Genomic DNA, 27,424 nt, shown 5'->3' with positions numbered 1-27,424 from the left:
TCACAGCTGGGGCAGCTCGGAGACGTCCACGTCCACGTAGACCAGCGGGAACTGGCCGGAGCGCTGGCGCCGCGTGCCGTAGCCCCAGTCGTCGTTGAGCTTGCCCATCACTAGCACCAGGTCGCCGGCCTGGGGCGGGGCCGACGGGTCAGGCGACAAGCTGGCACCACGAGACCCGCAACGAGAGGGGGGGGGGGGGGGCACGAGGAAGTCGAGCTCGGTACCAGGCTGGCCGAGGGGTCACTGGTGTCAGCACCAGGTCACTGGCACTGGCAACACGTAACTCGAAACAAGGAGAGGGAATTCCGCACCGTCATCCAAGTACGGCGCCTGGAGCGGATACTATGCCATCGGCACATGCTGTTGGCAACAGCAACGCGCCACCGCACAGAAAGCAGACTCCGGCGATAGCTAGATCACTGCAAGGTCAAGGCTACGTGAAGTCATAACAGCCACGGAGTCGGATGCCACCGACGAGAACATAAACCGACAAGATCGCGTTGACCCGGCGCCGGTTGGCGACCGCCGAAGCGCAAGCTCAAGTGACACCCAAGCAACAGCTAACCACCAGTGGGAACGGCCCGAGACCAGGGCCGCACTGCTTTGCTTTGCTTTGCTTTGCCGCACAGGCTGGTGGTAGGCTGGACACGGAAAAGGTCGTCCCAAGACGATCACAGGCCAACGGTTCGGATACGGTGATGGAGACGATCCGGCACCGGCGGACCGGATACGGTGGCGGATGCGACCAGAGACGAAAGGTTCGGATACGGTGATGGAGACGATCCAACACCGGCGGACCGGATACGGTGGTGGATACGACCAGAGACGAAAGGTCCGGATACGGTGATGGAGACGATCCGACACCGGCGGACCGGATACGGTGGCGGATGCGATCAGAGACATGAGGTCCGGATACGGTGATGGAGACGATCCGACACCGACGGACCGGATACAGTGGTGGATACGATCAGCGACGGACGGATCGGCAACCGTGGTGGAGCCGATCTGACACCGACGGATCGGATATGGCGGTGGAGACGATCGGCGACTGACGGATCGGATACTGTGGTGGAGACGATCAGAGACCGTCAGGCCGGATTCGGCGGCTAGACGCCACCGACTGCCCACCTTGAATCCGAGGTCGTACTGCTCTTCGGCGGTGAAGTCGTACAGGGCCATGGCGCGCGTGCCGCCCTGACAAGCCTCCCTGCTGACGGCCGGCGGCGTGAGCGGCCCCACCAGCGGGGTCACCACCTGCACGTAGACGGCCGGCACGAGGCCCTGCCGGCCGCCGCGGCTGCCCACCAGCCAGTCCGCGTCCAGGCGACCCACCAGCCGGAGAGAGTCTCCCGCCTGCGACGGCCGGGACGTCAGAGCGCTCAGCACACCGTTGCTGGGAGCCGGCGGCCGCCGCGAGACGGTCCACGGAGCGAGGCTGGGGTCGAGGTTAGAACCGAGGTAGACCAGTCCCAGACAACATGAGCGCGTCCCCGCTGAAGGTCACAGCACTACCGCCGTGAATGCACTCGCGGGGGATTTTGCAAACCGACTACACATGTAGTCGGAAAAGCCTTTGTCGAGAGTGTCATCGAAGTACCAAAGTGTCGGAGTGTCAGTGGTGTCTCTGCAATTCGTTCAATAACGAGTTACCTTGAGGCTGAGATCGGCGGGTTGATCAGAGTGGAAGTCGTACAGGGCGATCGCCTAGGAGGCCAGATTGTACCGAAAAGAGGAAAAAATCAAGTCTTAATGGTCGCATAGTGTACGGGCATTTCAGCACAGACCGCAAATGACCACGACCACACAAAAGGATACTTCTGAAAACGAAAGGCTCCCTCGCTCCCTCGCATAAAAACTGCTCCCTCGCATAAAAACCCACGCCTTTCCGAAGTTGTGAAACACTGCCGTGCGTCCCAAACAGCACCATCTATCCGAGACCAGAACATGACAGGAGTACCAGGCTCTCGGCAACAATCCATCTCTGATGTGCAGTGGACGGCGTGCAGGCCCGGCGAGGCCATAGCAACGCGGTCACCACCTACCTGTTCACCGACGGGTGACGGCGGCCGAGGTTCGCCGCTGGCGTGCGTCGCCGGCGGGCCGGGCTCGGCCTGGCGCGGCTCGCCGGCCGTCGCGGACCCGGCCGAGGCGTCAGCGGACGCGACCGAGACCGCGGCCGCGGCAGGCTGGCTGCCGGGACGCTCCGGGGAACCACCCGACGCGCCGAGCTCGGAGCCGTCGCTGGACGTGGCGCGAGGACTGTCCGCCGATCTGGAGGGATCGCCGGGCGATGTGGCGGACGCAGGCGTCGGCGGACCGTGGGTGGAGGGGACAGGAGCAGTGCGAGCGGCAGCGGATGACGAAGGGTTCGTGGCGGGACTGACCGCAGAGCCGGACGGTTGTTCGCCCCGCTTTCGGTCGGCGCTCCTCCCGTGTAGGCTGCCTCCGTCGCGCGGGCTGAAGGGAGACTGCGCCCCGGAAGGCTGTGGCGTCCTCGTCACACGACCGGCCCACACCTTCTCCCGGCCGCTGCGCTCGGCGGAGAGGGCGGCCGAGGACCGGCTGACCCGCCCCTCCCAGGGACCGCTCCAGCTCGCGGGGCTCGGAGCCGTCGCCGAGGAGTGGGGCTTGTCCCCGCTGCCGTCCGGATACGAGTCGGCCCGGGTCTCGACACCGGCCGGCGGGGCGGGACTAACGGAGGCGGGAGGGGGCGTGCTCGACGCAGACGACTCCTTGTCCGCGAGCGAGGCCGGGGCGGGCGCCTTCTCATCAGCCGACGGCACGGGGGAGCCGGCGAATTGTTCTTCAGCCGCGGCCGGCCGAGCCTTGGTCGGCCCGGCGGCGACCGGTGACCTACCGCCCCGCGCCGCCCGGGCAGGCCGCCGCGGCGGGGCCGTGACCGGCGGGTGCACCTCGGGCGCCGCCGCTGCCGCGTCTCCGGCCAGCCCCTCGGCGCACTCAGCTGCCGTCGGGCTCGCGGCCGTCCCCGCCGGCGACGGCTGCTCGCTCGAGGCAGGCCTCCCATCAGACCGGCGGAACGTCGGCGTGAAGGCGGCCGCCGGCGCCGGCGAGTCTCCGCCGGGCTCTCGCGTCGCCAGTGCCGGCGCCGACAGGTCCCGGCGCAGGGCGACGCCAGCCCCAGGCGCCGACACCGGCGAGTCCAGGCCGGTGCGGTCCTTGTCGCTGGTCAGGCAGCCAACGTCGGCGCGCAGGTCGGGGCCGGAGGAGGCTCGGGAGGCCGCGTCCAGTCGCAGCACGTCTTCGTATGTGGGAGGTAATCCCTGCGACGGGAGCACCGGTCCCGTCAGCGGGGTACACAGGGTGGAACAATGTCACATTGCCGCCATAAATCCGCCAACACTCGGCATAGCGGACCCACCATCCCGAGATTGCCGGAGCCGCACCGAAGATTGCTGACATGTGCTAGTGATTGAAATATCGACTTACACCCGGGCACAGGCAAGTACATCATCATTTGAGCACAGTCATGCACTCACAGGGTTTCGTTAGCGGGCCGCCGGACGATGGCTCGTCCCGCGGCGGCACAGCAGTCGCGCTCTGACGCCTCCGGGGAGAACCATCATCAGCCCCTTCCTCCGCCCCATCGGCCGGGCGCCCCACTCACCAGGACGGCGCTGGCGCTCGGCGGCGGCGGCCGGGGCGGCGGCGTCTTCTTGGGACGGTCTCCGCGGCGCGCCAGCTCGGGCTGGCCGGGCGACCACGAGGCGCGGGCCGGCCGGGACGGCGCCGGGCCCGGCCGCTCCACCACCTCCAGCACGGGCTTCCTGTGCGGACCGGCACGGTGGTCAGGGCGGCGCGGGCCACCGACATACCCGTTACCCGTGCACGTGTTCAGAGCACGCAGGGCAGTCAGAGCGGCGCGGGTCACCGGCACGCCCGCTACCCGTGATTGTGATCCGAATACACAGGGTCGTCACAGCGGCGTGGGTCACTGGTGCGCCCGCTACCCGTGCACGTGTTCGGAGCACGCGTGGTTGACAGAGCGGGGCGACCCACGGGACGCGCCCGCTACCCGTGCACATGCTCAGAGCACGCATGGTCGTCAGAGCAGGGGCGAACCACGGACTGCGCCCGCTACCCGTGCACGTGCTCAGAGCGTCAGCCCAAAGGTCCATGACTATTAACAAGGTGTCGATGGCCATCGCTCCACTGCCCGTCAAACACGGGTCACCAGATGATCAAGGGCCAACGGGCTGTGGCACGGCCGACACGCTGAGAAAACAGAGCCTGAAGATCGCAGCCTCCAGGAAACGGCATAACGGCCCCCACACAGCACCCGACAAAGGTCACGGAAGACACGCATAACAACCGATCAGATGACCAGCCACACTAATCTGGCACAACAGTGGCACGAACCAAGGTCAAAGGACGCACGTAGTGTAGCATGTCATGCTGTTTCATGCAGTTTACGGACGTGAAAAATTCCCATGTCCCGAATGTGGTTGGTATACACAACAGCATGCCGAGCGGACCAATAAGGACGTGCCGTGCAGGCCGATAAGGACGCGCCGTGCTGATAGCCGGCGCCGTTTCTAGCTGGCGCGCCGCGTGACGTATCGCCAGATAAGACTGCAGGCGGGGAGGGGCACATGGCCCTCATGTAGGATAACGCATCGGGCTTCAATAAGTGCGCATAACCGGTGACGTAGACACCACACTGAGTCACGCCATGAATGCCATCAGCTAGTGCTTTTCGTGACAAGCGGCAGTTTACCAATCAAAAAAGATGCTCAAAACGTGCCCAAAAAACAAAAACTGTGCCTGACACAGCGTTGCTTCAGCTCATTGCTCATATGATTTAAAGGGCGCTCTCCACATCGCATTCACGCACTACAAACACTATCTCTGCACGATCCCATCACGCCCAGCGTTACCTCAGTCCACCCTTCCACACCAACTTGCGCCTGCCATACTTGAACGCCTTGGTCTTGCGGAACCTGTCCTCGAAGTCAGAGGGCGGCACGCGAGGCAGACTGATGAGCGGCCGCAACTTGGCGCTGCTCCAGACCACGCCGTCCGGCTGGTCGCCGTTCTCCCTGCGCTGCCGCTCTCTCTCCAGCGTCGGCTCCGGCTGCGGCGCCGGCCTGCAGTCCGGCAGCAGGTGCGGCTGCCACAGCGTGGCGACGCTCACTGGTCGGCCGCCGGCCGCCTGCAGGTCGCTCTTCGCCCTGCGGCCGTGTCGCCGCCTCGCCGCGCCCGCCGCCGGCCGCCGCTCCACCTCGAGGTCCGAGCGGCCGACCGCCGCCGGCGGCGCCGATGACCCGGGCCACGCACATCCTTTCAGAGAAACGGTGCGCGGCCGCGGATCGTATTCGGCCGAGTAGGGCGGTGGCGGCTCCGGATAGGCCGGCAGCGCGGACACCGGCCGCGGCCGGGACGCCATGGCTCGGGCAGCTCGCGCAGCTCGGGCAGCGCGAACAATGCGGACAACTCGGCGGCGCGAACAGCGCGGACAGCGCGGACGGCACGGGCAGCGCGGTACGGCCGACGCGGCCACTGAGCGCCGGGTGGAATCAAGCGCCGGCGCCAGCAGCAGTTGACACAGACCGATAGCGGTGCCGATAGCCGGGCGGCGCGGATGCGGATTGACCGGCGATACGGACTTGAGCCGTGGGGCTATATCGGCTCGGCCCTCGTCACTGTAGACCTTCCGGTCTTACATGGAGAACCAAGCTAGTGAGGCCGACAAACAAGTGTGCAAAGAAGTGTTGATTTCCCGTGATAACTGAGCGCACAACAAGACGGCACTGTACTTCGCCATCAGCTAACACGACACCAGGGCAGACGTCGTAAATCCGACAGGTAACAATGGAGCGCAGCCAGCACCCACACCCCATGTTCAGCCCCAGACTGTGGCAGGCTGGCTACAGCTGCTCCAGGCGCAAGCCCACCTGAGTACGACATCCGGGGACGTCGCGGGAGCACCTCCGGTGCGCCGACCGGCCGGGGGCGGCGGCGCCCTCCGCACGGGCACGTGGTGCACAACTGTCCGCTGCAACAGACCTGCTGTTAGCAGAGACCCTCTGCATGGGTATGTGGTGCACAGCTGTTTGCTGCAATAGGCCCGCTGTTAGCAGAGACCCTCTGCATGGGTATGTGGTGCACAGCTGTTTGCTGCAACAAGCCCACTGTTAGCAGAGACCCTCTGCATGGGTATGTGGTGCACAGCTGTCTGCTGTAACAGACCTGTGGTTAGCAGAGACCCTCTGCATGGGTATGTGGTGCACAGCTGTTTGCTGCAACAGACCTGCTGTTAGCAGAGATAGCATGTCTCTGACAGTCTCCAGATGCTCCAGCACAGCCTGCTCAGGGCTAAGATGATGAATGGACCCATGGACTCTCAGTTACACTGGTTGTAATACTTCCCACTTCAGGTTCACTTCAGGGTTGGCTGGAGTACTTCACTACATTGGTATTCAGTTATCAATGTGTTTGTCATCCCTTCAGTGAACCCAATGATAAGGAGCTGCCTTGCATGACTTAGGTCATAGATGGATTTAAAAATCACTGGCAGGCAGCTGGTTGCAATATGACCAAGCATACCATGAAGCATTTTAAATTTTATCACTTGCACCTAGTTGAGAGCAGAGCCTGATACTGCTTATATATCATATTTGAAGCACCTGTAGGATGTTGACTACCATTAAACAGCATCATGGGCACTAGAACTTGTCCAAAGAAAGGGGCAGGAGTACTCTTTGTTGCTTTTCTTCCAGAAGCTAAGCATTTGGTGAACACTGGCTGCTCAGCCATTGCCTTGAAATTGCCATCATTATTATGCATTTGATCATGAATTTAGAACTCGTTGGCACAGCATTCCACAATAACTTATGTTTACCACTCCTATGGCCTGGTGTGCATCTTCTGAACAAAGGGTTACAAACATCAAAATAATTCTAGTAATATTCACTTTTAACTATGACCTTGGCACACCTCCATTGGTGAGCTAGGACAACCACACTGACAAAACAGTGACAAAAATAAAGGAATTTGTCAAGCCATATCAAAGCTTTGGAGTCCTAGCCTTCAGTTATTTGCTATCAACAAGCTCACATCCAAAATCATGGTGTGAGGGTTAGTACAACAACCAGAGGGTCAGTGGGGTCTGGTCTCCAGTGGCCTCTGAGCGAGCTGGACCAACATTCTTGGACTTAAGTAGACAGCGTTGGCTGAAAAAATCACCCTTGCACCAAAACAGACACGGATCCCAGTAGCATTTAAGGCGTGGTCACCTCTGTGGGGCTAATCTCACGAGGGAAATCAATAGCTCCACCCGCTCAAGGCTTGAGCGGATGAGCATTGAATACTGCAACAGAACTTATTCAATGCAGGTGAAAAATTTATTTACGACTAATCCTCCGGCAAAAGTTGAAATTTGGAGAAGTACCGCGCTCCCCCACCATGACTCGTCGGCGGCGAACACCGCAATCACTGCAAGGCCTGTAATAAATTGCAATGTTTGCGCCGTTATATGTCGCTCCCGCGGTACTCCAAGCCGCACGGTTGGTGGTCGAAAGTGACCCGCAAATTGAAAGTATTGTTATCTGGCACCACTAACTGAACGTTGAAACTAAACTCCTGCCTGGTTCTTAGACACGCCGGGGTTTACATTACTGTACTGTCATCGTTTGTTCTGTGTGCATTCGAGATGGGTTCAAAGCGGGCCAGTTTCTTTTTAAAATCCGAAAAGCTCGAAATTTCCACGCAACGTTGTCAGCTCGTGCGATGATTCACAATCGCCTCGCACGTCCCCACCCCCCTCCAACATCCCGCTCAAACCGTGCAGCACTTAAGCTAAAAGCCTAAAAAAAAGTCAAAAGCTTATGTTCCCAGATGTGTTTAACGGCACGCGTTTAATTTAACCCAAATCATCTTATGACACTCCGGACAGTCAACCAAAAATTGAAAAATGACCGCAGCACGTCGGCGATTGCGGCCATGCCATCACACGGACACCCTCTTCTCACGACCGTTATGCGACCGTAGATGCCTTGAGAACGATATCATAAGCGCATGGCAGGCGGCTTAACCAACTAGTAGGGGCAACCAAGATGTGTGCTACTTGTTGACCTCGCCACGAGTAATCAAAGCGGATTGCTCGACCGTTCCTGTCGTTCGCATCACTTTCCGGTGACCTGAAGCCTATTTCAGAGCATGATCTGCAAATGGCTGCCCCAGTTCAACCACACCTCATGTACAGCACGCGTAAAGTGCCGCTTCATGACAACTGCACACACCCAGCCAATATGGGTCTTCACTCGTCACCAACCCCTCAGCATGACAACAATGAGTGTATTAAAAATGAACGCGATGTTCAGTAACAGTGGATTTGCAGCGTAAGAACCAAACTACCGTGTTAAAACAACTGTGCAGCAGCATTAGCAGATCCACGGATGTAAATTCGACGTCACGCAGGAATGTCCTCACTTCGGATGATGTCGTGTGCGGGTTCGAATACGGGGCAGCCTCATCCGCTGAACCCTAACCCGGCTCTCAAGCCGCCATCGCAGGCCGTGAGCGGCCCAGGCGCGTTCCTAGCCAGAACACGGTGGCCCTCGCCGCGGCCGATCACCCGCGCCACAATCGTCGTCACGACGGCCCCGACGCGTCGACGCCGCCGGAGCGGCCCGGCTAGTCCGAGTCCGAGTCGTCCTGGTCACGGCCGCGGATCGTCTTCTTCTTCTGCGTGACGCGAGACTTGCGGTCGGCGGGGTCCGGCGGCGTCAGCAGGTCGCCGCTGTAGTCGATGACGCCCGCCTGGGGGCGCGGCACCAGTGACGTCACACGGGCACCACTGGAGCCCGCGCCATATATCTTATGTGCACAGAAAGCCAGTACTGATAGCAGTAGTAATTGGGGCTTTAGAGCGCTTCGGGTACACAGCCATATAGCACCTGCACAATAAGCCAAAAAATATACAGCCATTTCTGTGTTGGTTGAATTGCTTTAGGGCTGTTTATGTAAAACATGAGTTCCTTTCGACTTCCTCCAGCATAAAAGTGCGACACTTTCGGGTTGTTCATTCGTAAATAATCATTGCAGTGAGCTGTGCCTCAGTAAGAATCGTCATCATACCTCAATCACCAAAACATACTTGGCTACGTCCATGCACACTTCGACCACCATACAGCTGGATGGGTCTGAACAAGGCTATGCCGACTTTGCTGTACAAATACACGATCTTTTCCAGCAAGGGAACAACAATCCAACAAACGAACGTCACATTCGAGTAACGAATAAGTGAGAAATATCAGTACAAATGGTATGACAGAGGATCCATTAAGCCCTGCTGTTTATTATAAAGGCGAGAAAGGCCTTGCGTTCCTGGCATTTCGACAATGAGTTGGAGGGTCTTGTTCTGAGAATAATCTACCTTTACTGTGCCAGGAGGCAAGAAGTTCTAACAAAACGTCGTTATCAGGCAGGCATGGCTTAGATGGACAATATAGTAAATGACCATGTAGCCAGTGCTTGCCTGATAGCATTTAACCAAAACCTCCTAGCATAATGCAAGGTCGCTCGTTGTCAGAACCCCAAACTTCCTGATTCTATCCCCATCCCTGCGCACATTTAATGCGTTTCAGAACTCCAAGCGCGCCAAAGTACGAGCCAAAAATGCCTGCATGCTTGAATTAGCCATACCTGCGCTATCCTCCACTCCAAAAGATCCGTTGAGAACTCGTCGTTGTTGCCGAGATCAGCAAAGCCCACGATGAAATCCTTGGTCTTGGCGTCCTTAACCAACGCGATGGTAGGCAAAACCTTGATCTTCAGTCGCTCTGAAGCATATGCACATAATGTCAGAATGAACAGCCCTGGCTAATTGTGCAATGATGCACATGACGTCTGGTTGCGACGATGGTTCCAATGTTGCCAGGCAACATGGCCCCGCAGCAGAGCAAAAATTAAAATTCGATACAAACTAAAACGATTTTTTCGACTCACAACTCTCACCGTCAGCAAAGAAGCAAGATATCATATATTACAACATTCAAATTCATGTTGCACTTACGTGTAAGGAAAGGACACTTCTCGGCATTTATTTTTACAAACTTGGTTTCCATATGTTTCTTGGCTAAGCTATTCAAGTGCTTGTCAACAATTTTGCATCTGAAGAAGTCGTCCCGGTAGAAATGACACACAACGTTTTCAGATTTCTTCGGGACTTCGAAGAAGTCTTTCTCCTCTGGGATTTCGGTATATTGTCCATGCCCCTGTCGCAGCGTTTAAAGTGAGGCACATAAATTCAATACCAGGCACATGAAGCGAACAATCAATCGCAAACATAAGACCTTGACGAGATAAGTCGCGAACTTCAAACTAACGGCTACAAAACAAAACAAACCCCGCATGCAATATAAAATGGAAACAGAGAGTGCGACGTTTAAGTTGCACCAACAGATAACATTGCAAAATTTATGTTACGTACCTCCATTTTCGCCGGCCCACAATATTTCGATACATGCGACAGGTCAGGTGACAACCCGTTTCAAGGTAGCACGCTCTGGCTAAACCTCGCCGACTTCACAAATATCGGACAAACAAAAAACACATCAATCTAAGCAGGGAACACCAGCAGGTACATAGTGGGTAATCTGTGATGCGCAGTATAACAAATATGTCCGCAGCAGCAGTTCCGTTGAATAGGGTCAGTCACCAGCTACCTCCCAGCGCCATATATTTCCACGATTTTACAGCAACATCATATGACAGCATTCCATGAACAGCATCATGATCATGAACTTTGTTAAGTTAAAACCACAACATGCAGCATTAATGCAACATTACAAAGTACAGTACTTCTATTGTAATATCATTGATGGCATTAATTATATAGACAGCATTTCTCTGATGACTGGTATGATGGCATCAATCTCCAATAGCCTTCATGCTGGCACTGCCACAATTGTTTACACAACTGTCAGTAAAACAGGCATGTGGTGAAAACCTCTACAAACTTCTGCGGCGCAGGGTGCGTAGAGCACCACAGCTATTAGGAGGGTGAGCATTTTCCATAATTTCATCTTAAAAATTCTTGAGAACATGGGCGTAGCATGGTGACATACCACAGTAAGACGTCCAAGTTCCCAAAACATAAACTTGAATGACTGCCAGCCTTAATAACACGCACACTTCATCAAACAATAGTCAGGGCACCCCAGGGTTCGGCAGTGCAGCTGGTCCCCCACCTAGCCATAACTGCTCCCCTGGCCGATCCGCCGGCCGACGGTCGTCACCTGTGCGTGCCATTCGTGACGCTTCTCCTTCATACGCTTCATCTCCTGGATGCGCTGGCGGCGGATGGTCTCCAGGTCGTCGGTGTCCAGCCGATCCAGCCGGCTGATCTCGTCGTCCAGCTGCTGCTCCAGCTGCTGCGCCGCTGACACCAGCTGCGCCTGCATGGCTGTCTCCATCTCTGGCACTGGTGGCATGGGGAGCTCACTCCAGACAGCACATAGGGTTGAAAGGGTCCAAAATGATCTTATGGTGAGGACCCCACATGATTTGCAATTGAGTAACCCACAAAGTTGTGAGGATGACTTGTTCAAAGCAATCAGCTTGCAGTGTTTTGCTGTATTTTTTTCATGCTTTCATTTCAGTCAACATTGCTTTATTTTTCGACAACGATTAACAAGATATGGCTTATCCTTGAGTCTTGACTGACTGAACTGGGGAATGGCCAGGGCTGTCAGGATGAACACGAATGGCCATGTCCGGGATGGAATGCCCAAGTTAAGGCAGCTCGGATGACCCACAAAAAGACAGACAATCCCATGGAAAGCTACAACAGCTTAGGACTTAAAGCACAGTATGCTGTGCATGCGTAAATCTAAACTAAACCAACTACTTCGGATTAACGCGCGCCCAGGTGGACGGCTAGATACCCTTCACTCGGGTGGAGGGGGCCAATTTGCCTCCCCCTGCCTCTGAGATATCGGGAACTAAGAAAGCTAGAGACACCAAGTTGTACAAGGTGTGTCGACCTGTACATGAACTCACTTAGGTCAAAATTTGAGGCTCCTAGGTCATGACCCTCCGGCCGAAAAAGGTCAAATAAGGTCAAATTTCAGGTTGGTTGCAAGTGCCCCAGTACCTAGATTACTGTTTCTAAGCAAAAGGTCACAAGCTAGTTTAAGGTCGGTGACCTTGTTTGACCTTTTGAAGGTCATAATGACCAAATTAATAGAAGACTGCTCTGAGCTTTGCATTTGAATAAGCAAAAAGGTTATGCCAGGCAGTATGTTCCTAGAAACAAAATGCTGACCCCGGTAATCTTAGTTCAATGACATATTCTGACCTCTGAAAAGTCAATGGAAGATGCATAATGCAGTTTCTGCTATCAATAAATTTTGAATGAACACCAGAAACTATCCCATGCAGCAATCCCTAGAGTAATAAAAACAGATTGGTTTTGACCTTGGTATGACCTCACACCTGACCCTGGGTCAACTGATTTGCTCATTCAATATTTGTATCGCCTAAGAAAGCATCTCAGAGATGCATGGCTGTGTCACCCACTCTATTGTTGCATCAGATTGAACGATTCTCTAGAAATTACCTTTGCTGAAACCATGGCTTGACTTTGGCCTGCCATATGCCATATGCCCCATAACCCCAAATACATTTCAAAATATTACATATGAAAAACCAATAAGTACACTAGATGTGTGGCTGTATGGCTGATGTATGTATGTAAGTACACTAGATGCATCTCAGAGATGTATGGCTGCATCACCCACTCCATTGTTGCATCAGACTGAATGATTCTCTAGAAATTACCTTTGCTGAAACCATGGCTTGACTTTGACCTGCCATATGCCAGTAACCTTACCAGGTACATCAACATTTTTCATATCACACAATTCCCTATTCAATTATCTACAACTATGCAAAACGTGACGTGGCTACACCATGCTGTTTGGCAACCATTCTGGAAAAACCTTTGAAGGGGTCAATTTGACCCCTCCAAAAGTGCATGTTAATAGATAAACAGGAGAATGCATCATTGAGTAATATAACCCCAAAACAATTTCCAAAATATTTTATATAAAAAACCAATAAGTACACTAGATATCCCTTTATTTAGACTCAAAGGTGCTGGCAACTTGGTACATATAAACAGCAAACTCTGCTCTTTCATGCATACAGACAGGCCCAGTGACTTATATTTGTTGGTCAATCAGCAAGTAAAGCAGTTACTCCTGGCAACCATTCATGATGAATATTGATGAAGTTTGAAAAAGGGGCTGAGTTAATTTTCAGTCAAAGTCAAAATTATGTACACCTGCATTATCATCATTACTGGTGCAGTGTTTAGGATTGCTGATATAGGCCTTGAATTCCCTAAAACAGACTGGGACAACTAAATCTATGATGCAAATAATGCATTGCTTGTATCAATAGATCTACCAGACAATTATGAATACCTCCAACACTGCCATTATGCTCTATATGCTATGTAATGACAGTGAATTACGGCTCCTCTCACATTTGCCACCCACCCAGTTCCTGTCCACTGATGGATGAATTTGCTGTATAGGTGGCAGATGCTAATGCAAAGAAAGTAAAGGTTGCAATACTTCCAGCTGATTTCATAAATACATGTCCATAATTCATTGCCAGCCTGGTGATGCTGCATGAACGCCTGGGCCCCGCAAGTCCATTGCAGCATCTGGACAAAGTGCCAATACCATAATGGTCAACCACTGTGAGTTTGGGAAACCGGAGACGTAGGGTTTGAATCCCTGCAGTGAATGACCTTCCTCCTGCATTGGGAGGCAGGTGATGCCTTACAGCCTCAGCAGCTGATTGCTGCAAGACATCTGGGGTGCTTTCCATTACATGTGCAGCACCTGCAGCCCCTATCTGATCACACAGATAGTGGACAGTGACTGAAAAGAAAACATGGCCAGACAGAACCAGGCAAAACCAGATTGGATCAGAAAAAAATAGAACATCTTGAAGAAAGACAGGGCTGATGTATGAGATACATCAAGCTATACAAAGGTGCTAGAAATATTTTAAATTTTTTTGTGAATCTGCTGATACCAAAACCATAAAAGCATTGTGTTACCTCTAGTTAACCAATTTATTTAGATGGTGCTAGGCCCACATGAGCAATGCTCAGTGTTCAGATGTAACCATCTTACAAGGTATATGCATTTTCATCAGAATTTATACAAATATCATGTTTCTCCAACATATTTAAACTTATATCAACCTGGTGTTTACTGCCTATAACAAAAATGAAGAGGGAAGTGCTGCCTTGGAGTAAATCATGTACCAGGTGAGTGGCCTTGGATGAGTCATCAGTGAGCGCTCCACAGTCCTAAGGCCTGGCGATGACACACAAATTTATGAGAGACGTCGAGCACATCTCTCCCAATTTTCACAAGACTTTGGTGCTAGCCCTTCGTATTTTCAAGCAGAAAACCGACATAAAGAACCTATGACCCTCTTATTTTAAAGACCTTTCTGCCCTTTTCAACCTCCCAACGCACGTGCTCCCGCATGCATTTGCAGTAGCTGGTAGCATTTTTTGACAAAGGCCTTAGCGCGATTGTTGCAAATGCATGAAACATACCTTTCCTCTAAAGCCTCACCTCCTCTGCAAGCCTGAAACCCGGATGGCAAAGATCGCAGCCCACACACGCCCTTTTCTTCTCGCCTCCGTCTTCCACAGCCGATTAAACAACGACAAATTTGACGAGCAAGTGACAATCAATTATTCTTGGACAGTTCGGCCAGCTGCCAAAATATAGAGAATTAACCCCAATCCATGAAATGAAGTAGTGAGCGTAAGAAAACTATTAAAAACTAAAGAAAACACAAATGAGGAACATTGTTCGAGGACTGAGTGTTTACGCAAAGGTACCAAAAGTATAAGATACAAAAATAAAAAATGAGCGGCGTACATCGGGGATTTTTACAGCAAAGTAAAGCGCCGACATTTTGGGCTACGTATTTCGCATCATCAAAGAAAAATGTGACTGGAGCATAGCAGCGTGAGCAGCGGAGGGGGGACAAAGCGGCACGCCCTCCCCTTAGGTTCTGAGGGCCCCTCGGAACCTTACATTGAGGGCCCGATTTGAGGGTACGAAGTGGGCGAAAGCTGTCCGGAGATCGCATTTAAGGGCCCGGCCCGCAGAGACGGGCACTCCAATGCCAGCCGGAGTGCCCTGCGCGCTGGTCAGGGGCTCCTGAGTCGAAAAGGGCCTGTACGTCAGTAATACAACAACAATTACACACAGTCAGCTCCGTGTTGACATGGGTCTGAGGGCCCATTCCCCAAGCAGGGAAAAAGCAGGAGCCAGCGATTTACATTAGTCGGGGCCACAGCGCCTGCCAGGGCGCCGCAGCGCCTAACAGGGGCCCTTTGTTGACAAGCGGCCCCGATTCGGGCAGAGGCGGTTTTCGAGGAGGCCCGAAGAGCCTGGAGAGCCTGCTGGGTTTGACGACCTAGGATCCAACTGGAGGGTCCAAGAGCGAAAGGGGTTGGTTTGAGTCTTATTTAGCGGCCCGGCCTGCAGGGATGGGCCCTTAAATAAAAGTCAGATGGCCCTTTGCGCCGATCAGAGACCTGCTGAGTCGACATGGGTCTGTATATCGGTCAGGCACCCCCAGTACCGCGCAGTCTCCGCCGGGTTCAGCGACCAAGCCGGGCCATTGACTTGCACTGGTCGGGGCCCCGCGTCTGTCAGAGGCGGACGGTGCCTAACACAGGGTCCTGCGTTCGTAAAGGTCCCCAAGCCGACCGACGGCAGCATTCGATGAGGCTCGAAGAAGGGCCTGAGAGGTCCGCCGGAGCCTACGATCAAGGGTTTGGTTGGAAGGCATAAGGGCCCGAAGAACGGGCGGTAGGTCAGATAGAGACCCGCGGCCCGTAGGCTCGTGATCTGAAAAATCAGTTGGAGGTTCTCTTTCACCATTTGAGGACCTCCTGACACAATGCAGGTGTCAAAGTCGGCCAGAGGCCACGAACACCAAACCTTTGGCCCCCCGTCAGTCGCGACCCTGGGGTCCCATTTCCCATGCAGAAGCAAGGCCGGGGGCTACGATCTGCATTGGTATGGGTTCCTGAAACAATGGTTGCCGCTCCTGTGTTCGTCAGGGGCCCGCAGTACCTAAAAAAGGCAATCTGTCGGCTAGTGGCCTCGGGTTGGTTACAGAACTTGTTTGAAGACGTCTGGATAGGGGCCGAAAGGTTTCTCGAGACCAAAGAGCAGGGGTCCGATTGAAAGGCTATATGGCCCGAAGGCTGGCTGCACGTTACGTAAGGGCCGGAAGGACGGAGGGACGGTCAAAAGGCCCCCGTCCGTAGGGTTGTGATGTCAAATGTCAGTTAGAGGGCCTCTTGCACTGATTTGACACCCCTGAGACAGCGTGTTGCTCTAATTCGGCCAGATATCACCAACACCAAACAGTCGGCTCCTGATCGGTTGTCAACTCTAGGGGCCCATTTCCCAAGCAAGAACAAGGCCGGGCCCGTGAGTTGCATTCATCGGGACCCCTGCAACAATTCGGGTGGTCTCCTGCATCGGTCAGGGTCCCAGTACATCAGAGGGTGTTCAGTGTCAACAAGGCCTCCCAAGTCGGTCAGGGGAGTATTTGCTCAATAGGGACGGGGACGGGACTCCAAAAGACAGAGGTTAGAGGGCCTCTCAGGCGCTCTAGCCAGCAGAGCTACTGGGACGTAACTGTAGTCACACCGCGTAGTTACACCAAGCCTAAGTGGGACGTTATACCGTCCAAAAATCCTTCTCTCTGGTTGGGCTTCAATTACGCCCACCAAAACGGCGATTTTCCTCCATTTTCTCCATAAATGCGCTAATTACGTCTTGCTTAGGCCGACGGACATAAGCAAGATGCTAGCTGAGGAAAATCGATGGAATCATGTTTGAAAGTTTACATAAGTGAAATGTCAGTCAAATACCATTGACGTTGTTGGGACCTTTCCAGTTCTCCGGGCTTCCTGGCCGTTTAGGCTTAATTTATTTGACACAAGACAGCGTTGGGTGATACATTCTGTAATGGTCTTATTTCGCACTCCTCGTCGGGTCTGAATAACCATGGTTAGGAGACGGAGATTGAATAAGCATGTGTGAACAGTGACATTAATATCTTAATGATGGAAGGAATGGGAGAAACGGTGTAGAATGGCGGAAACGGAATACAAAAAGATGATATGTAGGCATTCCGTAGAATAGGTGGGTAAGAAACTGGCTTCCATTTTTAGAACACGAGCATTTCAAATATCTTTCGGCAGCAGGTGCCAGAAACCAAAAGATAGACACTCACTTAGAAGCCTGTATTACCTATAGGGAAGCGAGTTTCGAAATGGTAGCAACGAGCTGGCAAGTGGCGTGGCGAAACTGCGACCCCGCTCTAAGCCGAACATATGCGCCATGCCCTTGAATGCATTTCTCACTTCGCCATCGTTCACGTGATATGACACAAAATGTAATTTGGAGGCTCTAAAAACAGCCGGGTTCATATACCCTTTGAATGATTCAATGGGTTTTAAAGATCGCTCTTGATCGACGTGGAGAAATGTAATGAATTTAGAATAGAAATGAACTGAATGTTGAAATGCTCAGGCTAAGTACACAAAATGACATTCCTCAATGCGTTACGTCAGGCCATCGTGTGCTTTCATACAAATCGAATGGTGTCATACAATCACCACGCAAATCCTGCAGTCTGTGCATACATGCAAATTAATATAGTTCTTAGTCACAGTCGACAACATAGAAACTGCAAATAGTCACTACTCAAAGGCAATTCGCACACGCCAAAAGAACCAACACATGACTTGCATGCCTTCGGCAGCTTCTGTGGGGGTGGACGGAGTCGCCAGTGAGCGATACCTCCCACGCGCTTTAATTCATACTGCGCAGTTCTCGACTAGTAACGGTCATATTCGTGAACGTGTTTTTCATAGACGCTGTCTTTTTGATTGCATTCTTGGGCGTTTTTTCACCACATTATTTATAACATTTTGCATTCTTTACAATGCTTTGCAGCGTACAGTATTGCGCTCATGCACATTAGACGTCGTCGCATAAGATCGCAGTGCAGGGATGATAACTCTGCTGGCATTGCATCGCATCACGTATATTTTATCAATATCTGCAGTTCATTCACGAAAGCATTGACTAAGCGAAGCAACACATGCTTATTTCTTTTTAAGTTATGTAGGTAACGTTCGCTCAAATGCACAATCACCGACACTAACGGCATGACGAATGATCAGGAAAATGCAAGACGACGTCAACGTCCATTAGCGTTCAGTGCTGCTAATACGATATCCATATAAACATAATGAATGCCATTTCAAAAGACATGCAGGTAACCTGAGAGCAACTAATCAAAACGACGTCCTCCAATGCGCACAACCCCGTCATGAACAGATGTATACCCGTATGCAGATAGGTAAACATCGTTAACGGAATAAAAATATATGTAACTAGGAACTTAACTCATAGATCACTGTACACATATAAAGCCCTCATGAATTGATGCGTCAATTCTGACACCATATCTAGCTCGTACAGCTCATGGTGATCGTTTTCTGCCTCTGGCGTACGCAGGTGACCTGATAATGACCTTGACATCTCCGAGCGGGCCGCCGCCACCGCCTCCTCCAGTCAAGGCCGTTATGATGGCCTGGAAACAAACATCGTGTGAAGAACATGCCGTTGTTGGCCTTGCCACTCAACCAGTGAGGAAGAACACAGCACTCTTTGTACGGAGCACAACATATATGTCAGCAATCAGTAATATTTCAAAAGTACAAACGATTACAGATCTGCAAAATCGCAACATTTGAGATGAACCTATTCCTACTGAACCTCCTGCAGACGGCTGTCCACCCACTCTGTAATCTTAACTTCCTTTGAATGTATTCATAGGTGTCACGGGCTTTCCTGTCATGCTGGTCAAATTCTTATACGAATGTGTTCACGCGACCAGCTTATGGCAGTCGATGTAATGAGCTCAGAAGCAGTTCAGCTCTGTGAGAATATTTTTGACTTTAGGTGGTTCTGACGGTCCAACCCTGCTCGAGCCCGTCCGGCGGCCGTCACACCCTTGCAGCTTGCGATCGTAGCTCCGTGAAGCTATCAGCAACAAGGAGCGCAATTAGATTGCTAGAAATCTGAGATGCATATGTTACATTGCGATTTGAGCCGCATATACCCCTGCCTCATACGGGGAGCACAGCGTTTGCTTCTTAGAAAAACTGGGACTGGAGAGTCGTGTTTTAAACACGGGTGCATGGTTACTGTTCTGTGTTATCGGAAAAATACTCCGTGTGATAAAATAACAAATAAATGTGTTTGATGCTTTTTGCTCACCTCCCATTGGGCCAATATGAATGACATCGACGTCCACGGCCAGTGATATAACAGTGCGAAGCTTGAGCAGAACTGCATGGTGGTTGTTAGATATTTCTTTTTGAAAGGAAACGTTGGGAAGAGGGGAAAGGTAGGAGACCGGCAAATTCAAATGGCAAACAGTGAACATGACATGCGAATGACATATTGACAATGGATACTGACACACAGTCGGCAGAGCGAAAGACGGAAAGAGTGGCAATGATTCCGTAAATAGGAATTACAAAATATATGTCAAATTTGAGGATGACAGTGACATATAAGGTAACCGCACTTTTCAATATGCATTTATTGCGTACGATGGGGCTTTACCTAACCGGTTGAAAGTGCTGTTCCATCTGGGGCTGAGTAACGCTTTGGCTACGGCTTGATTTAGTAGTGGGCATTGGAAGTGAATTTCGATGGTTATTTTAATGATGCGTGATTGAAAGCCAATACGTTAGCTTAAAACAAGACTGGCCTCAAAGCAGCACATGATTTTTTGTCATTTAAATTTACTTGCAATCCCCATTACGAAATCAGCACGTAGGTAAAGCGTCAATTAGTCCCAGAGGGAACAGTGCTTTCCATCGGGTGGGCCACCCATTCACCCAATGAATTTTGAATTTTGAATTTTTCCAACCATCATACTGATTATATTCATATTGCATTGTGGAATATCTCCTACGTCACTACAATTGTCTGATTTGCTCCATCTTTGTAACTCTAAATTGTAGGCTCATTGTCGCTCTCTCTGCCTTTCCTTCTACCGTCCGAATTTTCCGTCTGCCGTCTGCACGTCAGTGTTTACTGTGCGTATCCCTTTGAATGCCATAGCTACTGTCTGCTATTAAAATTTGCCGGTCTTCTACCTTTCTCCTGTCCTAAACATTTCCTTTAAAAAAAGATGTCAATGATCATCAAGGGGTTGGACTCTATTTTCGCACAGCCAGGTTTTTATCCATACACGACGAATTATTCATACAGTCGGCCCTGTGGTAGGCGCAACAAAATGTAACTAAATTTATATAGTAGTGATAAATCCACGCGGAGTATTTACCCGACAAAAACAAAACGTTACAAAACTGAGCTTGCGATCGGCGAATTTTGACGGAGTGGAAAACGGACAAACAAACCGGTAAAAGTGAGGGTCGATGTGCACAACCAGTCACGAGAATTCGGCTCTAAATCACGGATCCGCCCGTTCTAAGTAAGCTTTTAGGCGCTGGCGTCAGGTCTCGGCAACCAAAACAAACGCAGACTTGAAACTAACTGCACGGGGCACCACCTGCAAATCACTGGGTGATTTCCACACACCTCAACCTCCATAGGTGCGCAGTTAATCTATCGGACAACGGCTTTTGTTACTTTTTCCAAAGGCAGTCACGAATGCAACATCCAGTGGCTCAATTGTTTGATTTTGTTTGGATTAGGTTCCTGTCTGCACACGTGAATATTTCGCAGCTGTGAGACGAAGGAGGGCGGATCGTGGTGTGACAAGAAAACATGCACCTGCGAACATGCGCCCTTATACGGACTATGTACTCGGCGCTCATGACAGATGGATGCGGCTTGTCGCGTACATGCGGGACATCGCGAGAATGTAGGAGAAAGCGCAAATGAAGACAATGGCGAATACATTGGCTCAAACCTGGAGATATTTGGCCATACACGTTGTGTATGCGTGCATCCCAGTTCGCTGTCAACAGTACACACCAAAATTGTTTGTGACTTTCCAAGCAGGTTGACCACAGGTTCCGGAACCTGAATATTTGCTAACTCATGGGTTCGTGGTCCAAAGCTACGTGGGGTGGCCTGACCAACAGCCAGACAGGCTTCGAGCAATGCGATATTAGAGCTGCAGCATCAAGCCTCCGGCGACCGCTGGACCATTTAAACAGACGAACTTTCCGTTACAATGCATTACTTAAGTTTTTATATAGTCTTCATGATGTAACTGACTCCCCCTCACATGCCATCACCTGCCCCTCGCACACGTCCCAAGAAGCCACACCAGTTCCGCAGCGGCGAGATTGGCGAGCCTGCTGTCCGCAAAAGTGCAGACCGCTCACCTGCAGGTTCTGTATGAGGAAGACGGCGAACGTGAGAATGGCCAGCGTGAGCAGCGCCGTCTCCAACGGCCTGTACACCGGGGGGCCGTAACCGTCCCGCGCTGACCCTGAGGAGCGCGCGCCGTGAAATGAGCGGAAACGCGAGCAGCAGTCGTGGGGTGCAGAAATGCCTAGATGGACTATCGGTAGGTGATGGAACGTGTGCTAAATCTCAGCGGACTCTCGGACGAAGCTTCACTGTCGCTGGACACTGGTAAGAGCACTGTGTGCAATGCAATGCGGGCTCATTGGGGGCAAACAGTGCGGCACATCTTCGAACTTTTATAGCGGACAGCGAAACGTAACCGCATTGTCAGCTGACAGCGAATGGTAAAGAGCTTTCAGTCGAAAAGGGATGTAAGGGACAAGCATGCAGGAACTGTTACAAAAGGCGTTGCGAGCGCGCAACAGAACGCTGTTAACTCTATGTGGATACGATATCTATGATGCATATACCATGGGCATGCAGGTGGTAGCGTAGACGAATGATGAAAGTCCGTTGGTATCAATAACAGGAAGTCCAGCCCCATCAATCTCAGGATGTTATTGCGAGAAGACACCGCGCTGGTAACTATCTTACGCTCCCCGCTGGAGTCCTCATCAAGTAAGGTAGACATAGTGGCACTGAACGCCGCAAATACCAGCATGCAGCGGGTGCCCGCCCCCCCCCCCCTCATTGTGCAACCTCACCGTGTTCTTCGACCTCCCGGGAAGTCTTGTACGAGCTGCCCGCTCTGTGGTGGTAGTCCTGCCGATTCGCGATGTCGCCCTCACGGCGGCCGCCACTTCCGCCTCGGATGTCTCCTGCAGCGACGCTGCCTCGTCCGGCTGAGCCGTGTTCTCTCGGCGAGCTGCCTCTGTCGGGCTGAGGAGCGCCCTCCCTGCGCGTGGTCCCACGCCGCGGTGGCCGGCCGGCCGGGTCAGCGGCGTTCAGGGAGGCGACGCTCCCTGCCCCCGGCGGCCAGCCCAGGGCGGACGCAGCCCCCACCAGCACGAGCAGGGCTGCCGGTGACATGGGTGACCGGGCGCGGCCGGCCTGCGCAGCCCCCACCAGCACGAGCAGGGCTGCCGGTGACATGGGTGACCGGGCGCGGCCGGCCTGCGCGGGCCGCCAGTCGCTGCTGTCTGCCGCGGCGCTCCGATGTCGCGTCCGCCGCCGCCGCCGCCGCCGCCGGCGCTCTGACGTCATCGCTGCCGCCGCCAGCGCAGGCTGGTGGTAGCGGAGTGGTGGGTTGCGCTGTCAGGGATTCAGGGATCTGAGTTGGACTGGACGGGAGCGGTCCTCCCGAGACTCGAACGGTCGATACGGACGCAAACGCGGGATTAGGCTGTGGGAAACACGCGGGTTAAAACATACGAATCCATCAGAATACAGTGAACACTCGACCAATCACAAGCAGGTTATGTAATGAAGGTCTTGCAGTGCAATCTAGCGCATGCGATCTAGCGCGGCAGCTCTCATGGAATTTGGACCAAGGAGAAATGGTGGGTTAGTCAGACACGTCCGTAGGAAATTGTTTGGTGATCCAAGCGTTAAGTACATCAAAGCTGGGATAATCAAGGAAGAAACCTACGGCTTGTGTTGAAGCTATCAAAATAGACAGTTTGAATACATATATATATATATATATATATATATATATACAATATCCGCTTTTTTACGTTTACTTCAAAGATGGTAATGCTCTACCATCATGTTCGCTTATATTATCTGTACTTTATGATCTGGTCCCGTGTGACCAATGATATCAGAAGGATTTTGCCCCCGTGTACCCTATTTTCTGAGCGTTTCAGACCTCGCAGCAAATTATATCTACCTAATCATGCTAACGCGGGAAGGTCGTCTGTGAAACTTTCAGTGTTAACACAGCAATGCTTTCACATTGTTTTGGCTTTGACGTGGACACCATGGAAGCCTGGCACTACCACCATGGATGGTCACGGGAGTAACTATTTTAGGCCAAAGGCTACGACACTAAACCAAAAACAGCGGGCGACGTTTGTTGCGCGGTTTGGTTCTGTATTGGTTTGGGTCGACACACTGCTTTTTGGGCTCACTATGCCCCCGTCGTTCTAGAAAAGAAGTTAGGAAATCCCTTTTGCTGGCGCCAGTTTCTTTGAACACATGATGGAAAGTCGAATAAAGCCCAATGCAAATGCGCCTCATAAAATTTTCGCAGAGGCTCTGCTAAGAAGGATCGTTCTCAGGATGTTCTGTTTAGATACACGATGTGAGCGGTCTTTGTCTGGTTATTGTCCTAAAGCCACTATGAACAGATATATCATGCGTCTGGTCACACGCTCAACCCGCATTTGGCATGCTTGACGCCTTATCCGACCCGTGCATGTAAGCGGGACAGATTATTTGTACGTTAACCTAGCAGATTCTACCAACTGCATTGAGCAAATGACTCGACTAGATCACCCTTGCTCGCCACGCAACGACGTCGTGATTTCCTTCTGTGAGGCGTCGAGAAGTCGTCCACCAGTACAGAAAGCTGTCCTCGGGCCAAATCGTCACTCGCCGCCGGGTCAAACAGCCATCCATATGATCGGAGAACCGTACATCGGACCATACTGCCACCCGCCCGACGAAGCGGCCACTCGTGACAGGCCGTCCGGGCTCACGTCTCCGCCACAAGCCGTCTACCGTTACCCGCAGCTGCACTGCCGCCAACCGCGGGCGCATTAACGTCAGGGCGCATCCGCCCCGTCAGCGGCGTCTTCACGCTCGCGCACACCGTCACCGGGTACGACCTACACGACGCATGCCCCGCCGCCGGGTTATCACGGCCTGGGACAAGCCCGCCGACGGGCCGCGCGAGATGGGCGACGCGCACGTGCGCGGGCTGTGACGCTGTGATGAGGCCCGCGTCGGCGCCCGCGATGGCCCCGAGACATGCGACGTGACTTGGGTTTCGCTGGCAGTCAGTTACGGTCCGCTCTGGGCCCGCATGTTTGTTGCGAGTTATGGGTCACATGAGGAAGAGCGAGAGTGGCGGTGAATAGCGGTTCTGGTCGCGCTTGTGCGCCATGGATCGCTTACAGGAAGCAGTTCAGCAAAAAGGTGCATGATGCCAGCCGGGACGCGGGGGCATCATGTGTTTAGGTTTGACGTGGAGCACAGCCGCGATCAGTTACTAAACCCGGGCTCATCCTGGACTTTACTATGAGTGCACTGTGTGCATATTCACATGCACCACGAGAATGTCACGAGCGGCACAAAAATTAGTTATGTTTAACTTTGGTTCACTTTGCAAACTTTACTTGCTTTGCTCGGCATGCAAGCACCCAAATATCGAAGCCATGTTGTCACCGGGCAGCACGCATTCCACACAAATGCAATGAGCAGAATACACTCCAAGTTTATTTGTCTACAATGGTAATACCACAAAGAGCAATTGTCATCCGACGAGACACTGAAAACGGGACGTCCTTGTCTACAATGATAAATGCCACATCACGCCTGCATCACCTGATAAAGCTCTGAGAGCGAGCCACACATCTCAACGCCAGCAACTGCCCGGAGAAAATCCTGCATCGAAATCTCCCTTCCTTTGACACTCATGTATGGTTGATAGGGCGTAAACTCACAGATACTCTTGCCAGACACGACTCTCGTGTTTCTCGGCTGCTTGCGGTGCCCGCTTGCCGCTGTCAGTCCACCCAGCCTCGACAGCCTCATGCACGTGTGCCGACAGCAAGTTGACGAGCTCCTGGGTCAGGTCGAGAGGCAGAGGGTCGTCGTCGAAGGCAGCGCGACCCCCGCCGCCCCCGGTACCCGTGCCAGTACCGGTGCCAGTCCCAGTGCCGGTGCCGGTGCCCCCGCCGCCGCCGCCGGTTATCAGTGGCAGGATCGAATTGAGGAAGAACAAGCCGAAGGCGATGAGTGCCAGCGCGCTGAGCGCCGTGTCTAGAGGGCTGGGGCCGTAGCCGCCCCCGCCGTACCCGCCGCCGTAGCCGCCTCCACCGTAGCCGCCGCCGCCGTAGCCGCCGCCGTAGCCTCCTCCGTAGCTCGACGAACGCGCCTGGGTTGTCCACGTCGCCCGCACCCAGTGGAAGACGGGTGCACTGAGGCGATCCACCGCCCAGAGCAGGACGTGGCGCAGCTCGGCATCCTCGTCCAGCACAGCGGCCAGGGCGTCCAGGTCCAGCATCAGGTCAGGTCACGCCGTCCGCACCCCAGTCAGCGTCTGGCCACACATGACCTCAGCAGGTCTGGCGGCTGAGGTATTGCAGACGAGCAGGACGCGTCGATCTTTCTGCTGGGGTGCAGATCAGGCAAGGTGCGATTCAGGTCTGGTCAGCTGCAGACGGCTCTGGTCGGCCGAGGCTGAGGTCAAATCGGCTGGAGCCCAGCACGAGCCAGCTCTTCAGAGCGGTAAAACCGCACACTGCCGGGCGCGTTTGCAGCACTCACGCCGCGACGCAGCCGACCACAGACCACCACTAAGGTGTCTGGCCGCCAGGGGTGTCGGTTGTTCCCTGCTGGAGCGGCACACCACGCACACCCTCCCCGTCGCCTACCGGAGGTCGGACTCGGCCGGTCGGCACCGGGCGGCAGCTTACAGGGCGCTGGCATAACGGCCACAGCTGGCGGCGCGCCCCGGCCGCAGCGGCGGGGAGCGGCCCCGCCCCGCCCCACGCCTCTGACGGTCGCCATAAGGGCGTACACCGGCCGAGATGGCAAGGAAACAGGGACGTAGCTGAGGGAGGGGGAGTGTTAAGAGGGTCACGTCGCCGCCCTCTCCCTGAGAACGTTTGCGCCTGCATGTGTACAACAAGTCAAATAGTTGAGGTGAGTTGAGCGAAAAGATTCGAACGACAGAAAACTGACAGGAATGGAAGTCGACGGGGGTAAGTCACATCCGAAAAGCCGAAGGACAAAAAGTCAAAAGGGGGAAAATTGGAAACTAATCCGCCAGCGGAAAACAAAGCACCACTGGAAACCATGCACTGGGGTCTAGCGTAAAATAAATGGCGGGAACCAAGGAAACAGGGTCTGGTGATTGTAGAAAGCTAGTGGGAGCCAGGAGCCAGGGTTTAGTGTATGTGAAGGAGCCAGTGGGAGCCAGAAACCTAATTCCGTGTTTATGAGAGAACCAGGAACCGAGATGCTGTGTTTGCAAAACAACGGATAGAATTCAGGACATAATGGGTGGGATTAGGAAGTAAGGAAACGAGGATTTAAATCTTTTTAAATCTCCAGAGCTCGCAGAAAGGGAGCGGGCACCAGGAACTAACATTTCAAACCAGACACATGTCTTTCCACCACCAGGACCAGCAAAAAAAAAACGGGATTCACGACCTGCGACGCCCCCTGCCTTAGGCGCCTGATTTGTTCGCTATGGTCTCAGAAAATGGTTGGAGAGGGAATTCAAAGCGTAGAGATAAACACTAGCCAGGTACCCATAGGAGACCGGCCACCTGATAGTTTTCAGGCACGTTTCATATGGGTCGGTCGTGCAGGTTCGCACGCGGACGCATGCCATGAATGCACGCCGCCCATGCCATGACCCATGGTGAGCGAGGGCGGACCCAAATCAGAGGAAACTCGAATGCGAGGTAGCAAAATGCATTGCAACTGCGCGATCGAGTGCAGAATGCAGCACCTCTTCTCGTTAGCGGTGAACTTGTGAACCTTACGCTCATTGGCCTTTTCCATAACGCGGACTGATACGAGGGGGGGGGGGGGCGATGTGACCCCATTCCGTTTTTAAACTAAGAACTTAAAGCATAACGAAACAAAACGGTAAATTGGTCTCATTGTGAGCTTGCGATTGGTGAACAATTTTATGCTGCTGCGACAAAACTACACCTCACTGTGCAGATAGACTTTTCCTGGAAGTGGAACTTGTTCAGTTCTTTATGCGCATATTTACCACACCAGGGGTCCAGTAGTCTTCTGCTACACAATTA

At 53.1% G+C, this 27,424-nt stretch overlaps 2 protein-coding genes across 3 annotated transcripts; both read right to left on the bottom strand.

Annotated features, from left to right (window-relative positions):
- On the bottom strand, positions 1–7,086 carry LOC119108321 (SH3 domain-containing protein 19). Its single transcript, XM_037231897.1, has 6 exons — positions 7,075–7,086; positions 4,896–5,092; positions 3,767–3,785; positions 2,991–3,281; positions 1,129–1,353; positions 1–129 (listed from the first exon to the last, which is right to left on the bottom strand). The coding sequence occupies exons 1-6, from the start codon at positions 7,084–7,086 to the stop codon at positions 1–3; spliced, it is 873 nt and encodes a 290-aa protein (XP_037087792.1).
- A 1,218-nt stretch (positions 7,087–8,304) lies between these two features.
- On the bottom strand, positions 8,305–14,692 carry LOC119108539 (thioredoxin domain-containing protein 9). 2 transcript variants are annotated; one of them, XM_037232129.1, is made up of 5 exons: positions 14,606–14,692; positions 11,259–11,443; positions 10,034–10,235; positions 9,664–9,800; positions 8,305–8,778 (listed from the first exon to the last, which is right to left on the bottom strand). In XM_037232129.1, exons 2-5 carry the CDS (start codon positions 11,433–11,435, stop codon positions 8,653–8,655), a joined length of 642 nt encoding a protein of 213 aa, XP_037088024.1. In that variant the 5' UTR covers positions 11,436–11,443; positions 14,606–14,692; the 3' UTR covers positions 8,305–8,652. The 2 variants fall into 2 exon arrangements, with proteins under 2 accessions (XP_037088024.1, XP_037088023.1); XM_037232128.1 differs by having other exon boundaries at positions 14,625–14,687.
- Between the last annotated feature and the right edge of the window lie 12,732 nt (positions 14,693–27,424).

Source organism: Pollicipes pollicipes, unplaced genomic scaffold, assembly GCF_011947565.3.
Source record: "Pollicipes pollicipes isolate AB1234 unplaced genomic scaffold, Ppol_2.1 Scaffold_6686;HRSCAF=7923_pilon_pilon_pilon, whole genome shotgun sequence".
In the NCBI taxonomy this organism is placed as follows: domain Eukaryota; kingdom Metazoa; phylum Arthropoda; class Thecostraca; order Pollicipedomorpha; family Pollicipedidae; genus Pollicipes; species Pollicipes pollicipes.
Note: the sequence above shows the minus strand (reverse complement) of the source record. Positions and strands in the feature narration are given on the sequence as shown.